Below are 9,079 nucleotides of genomic sequence, written 5' to 3' on the forward strand. Positions count from 1 at the left end.
CTTTTCTCCTGGACTGCCTAGGGTATACGTTTAAAATGCAAAGTTGAAGATTTTTGGTTTTAATTTTACCAGATTGGATTTTCCAACCCTTAAAGTCAATTAAAAAACGCTCGGACTCCATTTAATTGCACAAGAATATTCGTATTTTATAGGTTTATTTGAAATATATATATTTATCGACTTTACATTAGGGATAGTTTGATTTCGTAAGTAGATAATACATTTATATTAATACACTTTAATGTTCTCGTATATACACATTGATACAGCATTAGGGCTTGTCGTTCCATTTATTATTTTATAGTACTAGCGTAATGGACCGAGAGACGTTACGAGACTTTTAAGTGATATGGCAACGTTTTTGCAACTTCATGGATTAGCACACGCAACGACCACATCAAAAATTAACACGGGGAGCTACCAGAACTTTCGTTTATTAAGTTAGTTAGTATATACAACACATTGAGAGTTATAAAAGTTTTAATTGTCTACAATTAGAATTAGGGGTGGGGCAGGGGCTTATTATCCCTACCAGATAACGAATTATTTTTAGTTCGCTTAGCTTGGGTAGTAAGTAGTTAGTTAGTTAGTTAGTTAGTTAGTTAGGCTAATTGTTAGTGCTTGTTGTTCTCCAGGTTGGCGCTCGACTTTGTCAGCAATGTACAATTGATGCTTGGTATACATATGTGTCTGTCAGTGTCCTGTCGGTGTCTGGCTTCTGATTTTTGTTCTGTACCGCCTACAAGCTATGTCCTTCCTCCTTAACCCAGGAACCGTATGTTGGTGAAGACCGCCTTGGCGGGGCGCTTGCGATTGCAGAAGTTCACCGTCTTGCTGTGGTTGCCCTTGCGATTCTCGTGCAGATTGACCAGCAGCTTAAATATATCCTCCTTACTTGGCGTGCAGGCGTACCGCAGTTCCGGTTCATAGTTGCTGTTGATAGAATTCATGTAAGAACTGATAATGGTAATGGTTATGTAGTTAGCAAAATCGTTCACGTCTCGGCTATCGGTAATCAGTATTCAATAATCGATCTCTCTGTGGGCGGTGGGGGATTCTGGGTGTCTGCCTTTCGGGCCTAAAGAGACTCTGATAAATGCATTACAGTAAGTTGTTCAAGTTCAATGGACTACGGTGGGTGGAGGCAGGGAAGCTCCTGAAATTGCCATCATTGCTCTGCATTTTTTTTTCTATTATTTTTCAAGGGTCATGCTTTGATCCCGAGAAATGCGGTTAAATTGAATTTACCAGATTGTTGCTTTAAGGAATTTTATCTCTTCGAATGCATACTTTAAAAGCAGACCTTTTTATAATAAATTCCACTTCTAAATATTCTGGCAATTTGAGGATTTCCGGTTAAAACTCTATGAATAAGGTATTTATTTCTGCGCTAAGACTACTGACAACATTTACTAACTACAAATGATAATTGGGGTGGGTAATTAGCAATCACTGGAACTCATTACAGTGCTTTGGGGATTTTGGATTGGTGTGTGGGTGTAATACGCCGGTAAGGAAAAGCAACCTACCCGCGATTCTTGTTGTGGCGCTTCCACGGATACCTGCGATAATACCGCGAACGCTTGGGCTTGCTCTGGCCCAAAACCAAATCCTGAACGGCGTTCTCCAGGTCGGCGTAGTCCTCGGCTCCAGCGGAAGGAATCACGGCCTCCGGCTCTTCCTCCTCCACATAGACCAGCGGCAAAGTTTCCAAAGAGGGATCCTGAACAAAATAAATGCACCGAGACAAATAGTAGGCTTAATCATAATCATTCATATTCAAAGGAGGGATTGAAACATATTTAATCTAAGAACCGAAAATAATAGAGTTTATCTAGGTGTTATATCTATATCTTCTAAACTAACTAATTTTAGATCATTGCATCTATATAAATGGAAATCTTATCTCTCTAACTATCTATCAATTTATTCATCTATCTATCTTTTGAAGAAATTTTAATGTTTAATATTGTTTCTTTCAGTGTAATTTGCCGATTTTTCCATGAAGTTTCGCGAGCTTTGTCTTTCCACTCACCTCCAGCATTTTCATGAGCAAAGCGGATTTGTCCACCAGTTCCTGCTCGGCCCGCAAATCCTCCTCCATCTTCTTGAGCACCTCGAACTTGCTGGCCAGCTCCAGTTCGTTGTACACCGCATCGGCGTAGTCGGGGCCCGGCGGAACCAGCGCCAATCCGAGCTCCTGGGCGCGGAGTAATTCTGCCGTGAAATGAGCAAGCCAAAGTTCTTATTTGCGATTTGAATGTTTATTCAAGCTGCCGCTAATCCGACCACAGACACGCCATTCCCACTCCCAGTTCCAATTCCAAGCGCCCGGCACCATTTAAGTCCCCATCCCCTGATCCTGGCCAGCGGAAACTTCCGCCGCTTGATATTTGAAAGTTTGAATAGTTTGTTTGTCTGTCTGTCGGCTGGTGGGGAGGAGTCCTCAACATGTTCTCCCCCCGGCACTGCTGTCGTTTGAATGAACTGGCGGAAATTGACTGGCGGCAATGGGTTTATGGCCACAGCATACCGCCCATGGCGCTTTCCCCACTTTTCGACCATGTCCGTCAGTCAAGTCAGCAGTCACAGCAACTCCTCGGCTGCCTTTTGTCGCTTTTGGCATCCAGTCTGCCCATCACTGTCCACTGGGTGCCTTTTCAAGGTTGCGCAGACAGACTCCCAGGAACCCACAGAGGATTTAGTATAGGGGTTCCCGGTATAAAAATAAAATGTTTGCCTTTATCTGCCTTTATAATTGTTTTTTAAATATTTGTGGGGCCTTTTCTTACAACCTTTTGTTATAATACATACTAAATCATTGTATTAGCTAAAAAACTGGTTATGTAAATACCTTTAGTAAGGTAAATTAAACTGTTGGTCACACCTTAAACGCATGGATTGTAAAATTTTCCCAGCTTAACAAATCGATAGTTGTGAAATTTCCAATCCAGTTACTCATGTATCAAATCACTCGGAAAACAAGTTCAGTTATCGAAAATCCGATATGACATTTATTGCGGGTTGGGAAATGGAAGGTAGGTGTTCGTAAAGCAAACGTCGAATCAAATTCGTCAACAAATTTGAAAATCTATCCCGGCTCGCTTCGGTGGGCGTGTTAAGTGCTCTGCACAAACACATATTCCATACTCCATATTGTTGGAGGACAACAATTTGAGGCACTTGAAAAATTGTGCACTGACCGAAAATGTTCGGCGACCGGTCACCATGACCATTATGGATGGTGGGCGGCGGTTATGGCTAAGTGCACGTCGCCCTGGGCCACCCTAACTCTGGTCCACCCCTTTCAAAGGGGTCGCCTAAAAGTCGGCAACCCGAAATTCGGCTGGCAAATGAGATAACGACGCCATGTTTAAAGGTTTCCAGGAAATCTACCTATTAGGCACATTTCATAGGAAATTGTTAGATAACCTTTTTATTTTATTACGTTTTTTTGTGTAAGAGCAATGTGACGGTGAACACACCCTTTAAGTTAGTTCCTAAATTCAGTTTTAAAAAGGAATAATATAATATAATAAATTCAATTGACCTTAGCTTAAGTCTGGGTTTAAGAGAAACTTGATGAAAATGTACTTTAAATGTTCGTTTGACGAAGTTATTATCCTTTTAATTGGGGCTTAGCTAATGCTGCCCTTTCAAGGATATAAGATTCTACCCTTGCACTCTGTAAAACGGTCCGAACTGAACTAGAAACCAATTAAATTGAAATGCTCTCCGGATGCAGTTGCTATTCTTGTAATTCGAATGGGGATTAGCTGAAGCGTGGGACGACTACTCTGGGCCAAGTCGAGAAATGCGGTAATAGGGCTGTTTATGACTCACCATCGCCGGGATCGTAAACAGCTCGTTCCTGGGCCTCCTGGACATCGAGGGAAGGGGGCTCCTGGCGAACGGGTCCACCCCCTGCGAGTGCGACTCCGAAAATGGGCAGTTGCAGGCGATGTGGTCCGGATGCAGCGCCCTGGTTGTCACCCACTTTGGCTCCTCCTCCATTCGGCGTGCTCTGGGAGGCGGCCAAGAAGCCGGAGACGTGACGTGTCCCGCTGGCCAGGATCGTGGTTGCCAGGATGCAGAACGCTAGGATGTCGGGCTTCATGGCGGTGTCACTGTTTATACAACCTCTCCGGATGTGCTCGGGATTAATGCGCGGCTCGTTGTCGATGTGGATGCTGGTCTGTCTCTGCAAGGCAAGAAGTGGAGATGTATGTACACGCGGGTAATTACCATCACTACCACTGGTAAGAGACGGATCCAGCCAACATCCCAGCCCTATTCCTCCCATTACCCCGGCCATGTGGGCGGCTCTTTGTGTTTAAGCAAACAATGCGCATATCAACACGCAAACAACCAAGAAACCCCTTCCATAAAAAAGGAAGACCGCGAGGAAAACTGAAAAAATGGCTTGTGGGTGCGAAGCGTCAGGAGGCGTCTGTTAGATAACTTGGCGGCTGATTCTTGGGCTTTTGTTTTGCGATGCTTCTTAATCTTACTTTTCACGAGGTACTGTGGGGCAAGTAGACATGAAAAAGCATACCTCAACTTTGAGTAATATTTTGGGAAATATTAAAAATAATATTAATATTAATAAAATCAGGTAACGAACAGTTTATGAAATTAAAGGCAAACCTACCGAGATTTGATTTGTATTTCAAAAAATAAAACATGTAGGTTTATTTTTTAATGACAAATCAGCAATATCACCTATTTAAAAACATTTAAAAAACAAATTCAAAATAAAAATCGAAATCAATTTAAATCACTAAGATAAGAAGCTGTTTTCTCATAAATTAGACATATTTTTTTTGACTAGTAACACTTGTGCTTAAATTTTTTAAACTTCTTAAAAAAAACTTCTTGAAAATTCCAGAATTACCAAAAACAAAATAATTTTGAACACCAAAAAAAGTTTATAAAACTCATTTTATATGATAGTACATAAAATATACTTTTATAATATAATTGAAGAGTCGTTATAATTATTAAGTTTTCATCCTTTTTTATTGACTTGCTTTCTTTATACTTTCAACACTCTATTCTATGGTATCTTGTACATTTATTAATATTATTTTTCCCAGGTACGTCAGTGGGGTTCATTGTGAGCCTTTGCCTTTTCATTTAATTAAGTATGGGACGTCGCTGACGTGGGCGAGTGGGCTTAACTCTTTCGCAGCGTATTTTCGGGCTATTAGCCGAGACCTTTGCTTGTTTGGGGTCCTGAAAACCCTCCACCCCCATTGAAATTTTTACGTTTTAAAAAACCGCTTGACGAGCAATATAAATGGGTTGCTTGGAATTTTTGGCACTTGCGGTCTTGCTGGTTGAGATGTCTAGGATCAGCTTAATTTGTCAGCCAAAGCAAATAAAAATTATGTTTGCCTTAACAAATTTAGACAAAGAAGTGTGAAGATTCTCATACGAAAACAGAAGTTTAATTACTCAAAATGAATGGCTTTTTGCTGGATTGGATAAAAAAAGAAGTAACCTAAAAGAATGATATTCTTTAATGCCCGTTTTTGGACACTCTTTACAATTTCTTTTCTTTCACAAATGTAAATAAATTGAAATTGTCTAAATTTATGAGGTTAATTAACCGTGTAAACCAGGCAATGTAAATCGACTCGGTCACGCCCAAGTGGAAAAAAGTAGGATGAACAGCTTTTGGCTAGCACAGTTCATTAAAACATCTGGAGGAAGAAAAGCTTTCTGTTGACAATTTTCTTTTCCCATTTTCCGGCACGTTTCGATTGAGTTTGATTGTAAATTTCCAACTCAACTGTAAGAATTTTGTCAAAATATTTGCGATAAAATTTCCTTCGCTGATGATTGAATGCGTTTTTTTTTTAATTTTTTAGCTGCAGTGCGATTTTTTGTGTTCACTTAATTTGCAAAATAAACTGCAATTGCTTCGGGCATTTCCTGCAAAAAACTTTTTCAATTACGCCGCTTCTATTGCCACTTGGCATTTTGAGGGCGCGAAACTTTTTCGAAATTGTTGGGGGCACAACGCGCTAGAAGTAAACAAAGCAAACACGAATCGTTGTCAAAATGCTTTAATTAACTTGTTGACACAGTGTCGAAACAGGCGACCGAAACGAAAAAAGGTAACTATGGATAGCGATGTCCCCAAGGTAAAATGAATTAATTTGGCGGCGAGGGGAGCATCCTGACTCTCCACATATATTCGAGTCCATTTTTACCCGTCGGCCCATTTCTTTTCGTATACGTTCGTTTTCGCAATAACCGCTCGGCTAATTGCTAAATTGAGTTGAAGTGTAAGTGAAATGGGTCCGAGCCCACAGGAATATAGGCCCTGGTCCTCCACTATTTCCACCTACGTAGCACATGACAGGTGTAGGGCAAAAACTGCTTAATTAGGGCTAAGAATGTGGAAAATACAGCTGGGAAAAGGGAGCGGGACAAGTGCATCTGACATTTGTCGCCGGATTCCGGCCAATTAGACACGGTCTACTTGTGTAATAATCCTGCGGAGAACATTACACAACTTTAGTACTTATTGAACGTGGCCAGCTGGGGCACTTGTCGAAATTTGCACACAAAAGAACACCAAACTCACACTTTATTTTCGAGGGTTACACAAGTGTTGCAGCAGATTCAGCTGACCAGACAATGAATTCAGAAAGGGGGGTTTTCCTTGAAAATGGCATAAAAGTATTAGAAACTTTGTGTAACACAAACATTTTGAATGTATTAAAAATTCATTTACTTTTATGGTTTGAGTGTTTCACACATTTAAGTAGATTTTGCTATGGCATAATTTTGTAGCTTTAAGTGGAAAGCTTTTTATATAAGAAATAAGGTGTTGATTACATCGGTACATAAAAACCCAGTCTTAAAAATAATAAAAAGGATTCCAGTCATTGAAAGCCAATATCTGTTACTTAAATTCTTGGCTGAATTCAATAATAGCAAGCTTATCTCTTCTTTTCAATATATTAGTCCCTCAATATAGAAAATTAAGTACTTCAAGTCAACTTTAATAAATCAGAAATGCATAGCCTTCTGTCCCTTATTCGATATCCTGTGATACTTTCAGAAAAAAATAAAACACACACCGACATCTGTAAGTTCTCTGGCTAAAAGCCAGTGGGAAGCTGAATTGTTCTGACGTGAAAACAGCTTTGGAATGAAGAGAATTTTCAATGTCTTCGATTTATTTATTTCTTTAATATTTCTGTATGATTGCCTGGAATTTTTGCACGTGGAACTTAAGGGGTATGAACGGGGTGGTGGACAGCAATTGTTGAACAACATTTTCTGCAAATATTGATGCTTTTTTCTATTTGTTTCTCCAAGATTTTCATTGGTTTATTTACGCTTGACATTTATATTTGGCCTTGGTGGGAATTCCTTCGAGTTATTGACGTTGATAAAGTATTTATGGAATGAACTCCTAAAAATTTCCAAGGTACCTTTTGTTTAAATGATTTTTATCCCACCAATTGCAGTAAAAAGTTTAGTTCTATATGGTTTCTTTTAGACTGTTTAGATTTAAATATGCCATTTGTATTAAGCTACTCTGGAATTTTCATATTAAAATATCTAATTTAGCAAGAAAGATTTTTCCGAAAAAGGAAATTTAAAGGCAATATAATTTTTTGTTTATGGTAGAACTTCGCAATCCAATATACACTTAAATATTTAAATTGAAATTTTGATCATTTTTAATAATTTAATTTAATGTTTATTTGATCTGTCCGCTTTTAACTATTAATATTTATTATTCTTAAGTAAAAGGATATTTAATTTAAAGGGGACATTGAAGTTTAAAATATATTTTAAAAATGTAACGCCTGCTTCTATCAAAGTTAAACTTTATTTCCTTTCTTACCAAAAACGTATAAACTGATTTTCACAAGGAACGGTTAACAAAATATTGTTTTGGTTTTAAATGGTCAATTTAATGGAAATTTATGTATTTTATACTAAAGTGTAGTTTTTAACATTATCTGGCTGTTATGATACTTTTTGGACAAGACGAACAATTTAGATTCCTTTAAAATTCAAATTCGTCGTAAGTCTTTTTAAATAAAAATCAGAAAAACCTACTACTTACGATCCATTTTGGTTATGTTTTCATAAGCGCAAATTTAAGAAACAGTTGGAAATTGTTTTGCAAAAAGTTAAAGTTTGAAAAAGAAGTTAACAAAAATGAAAAAATAAGGCAAATTTTTTTAAAACATGTAAATTTTATGTCTATATTAACGAAACTTAAAAAAATTCAAATTTCTTTGAAACCTAAAAAATTTTAAATCTGTATTAACAAAAATAATAAAAAAATGGCAAATTTCTTTGAAACATATAAATTTTAAATCCATATTATATTGTTTACAAAATTCGGAGTTTGCCTTCGAAGAAAATCAGATAAAGTTAATATAATAAAAATCTTTTTCTGTTACTGTAGTTTCATAAATTTTTGTGGGTTTTCAAGAAACGAATGCACAAAGCAGATAAAAATATTATAGTTCCATTGTCCTTTTCTGAGTGGTAAATATTATAATGCACGTATTTGGTCTTTCATTGACGACACAGAAATTGATGACGATAGCGACGGCATTTCTAAGATTTCGCGTCACGATTTTGTATCCTTTTCGCTGGTTCAAATTAATCACAGACCACATGTTTTTCATCGGACCTTTCAAAGAGTTTTCATGGAATCGAAATTCGAAACACATCGGTTACACTCACTTTAAAATATGTTACTGGAAACCGATTACAGAACCAGAGTATGGCTTGCTGTCAACTGTTGCTCCTACTACTTGTTGAACACTGCGTGGTCGACTCGCGTAGCCGCCTCCTTTTATAAGGCCGGAACCGAAGTTAAACGCAGTTCGCCATCGCCGACCGATGACGAGTGCGTCGGTTGTCGAGGTTTGCCGATGTCGAGGCGCCAAAAAATTGCGTAAAAGCTTCGCCAAGCTTTCACTGGCCACTCCTCCTTTCAGGGCATCGGGGTTTTATCAATGAAATATTTTCGGGGCATTTGAAAAGTTAGCGCCTGCTCCCGCGATATTGGCGAATGAATAATGTCGGAGGCAAT

General features: G+C 38.4%; 1 protein-coding gene across 2 annotated transcripts; it reads right to left on the minus strand.

The window, feature by feature from the left end:
* Positions 1 to 462: 462 nt before the first annotated feature.
* LOC108033351 (uncharacterized) lies at positions 463 to 8,874 on the minus strand. Of its 2 annotated transcripts, none has more exons than XM_017107662.2 (5): positions 8,728 to 8,874; positions 3,844 to 4,201; positions 2,036 to 2,217; positions 1,530 to 1,723; positions 463 to 933 (listed from the first exon to the last, which is right to left on the minus strand). In XM_017107662.2, exons 2-5 carry the CDS (start codon positions 4,115 to 4,117, stop codon positions 762 to 764), a joined length of 822 nt encoding a protein of 273 aa, XP_016963151.1. In that variant the 5' UTR covers positions 4,118 to 4,201; positions 8,728 to 8,874; the 3' UTR covers positions 463 to 761. The 2 variants fall into 2 exon arrangements, with proteins under 2 accessions (XP_016963151.1, XP_016963149.1); XM_017107660.2 differs by having other exon boundaries at positions 463 to 957.
* Between the last annotated feature and the right edge of the window lie 205 nt (positions 8,875 to 9,079).

The sequence above is a fragment of the Drosophila biarmipes genome, chromosome 2L (assembly GCF_025231255.1).
Source record: "Drosophila biarmipes strain raj3 chromosome 2L, RU_DBia_V1.1, whole genome shotgun sequence".
NCBI classification, from domain to species: domain Eukaryota; kingdom Metazoa; phylum Arthropoda; class Insecta; order Diptera; family Drosophilidae; genus Drosophila; species Drosophila biarmipes.

Bases quoted from the DNA above. Each gene is read 5' to 3' on its own strand.
- LOC108033351 (XM_017107660.2), bottom strand. From the start codon at position 4,117: ATGAAGCCCGACATCCTAGCGTTCTGCATCCTGGCAACCACGATCCTG. The intron at 1,724-2,035 runs GTGAGTGGAAAG...TATTTTGTTCAG, and splicing joins TGCTCATGAAAATGCTGGAG to GATCCCTCTTTGGAAACTTT. The intron at 958-1,529 runs GTAGGTTGCTTT...TACCATTATCAG, and splicing joins CGCCACAACAAGAATCGCGG to TTCTTACATGAATTCTATCA.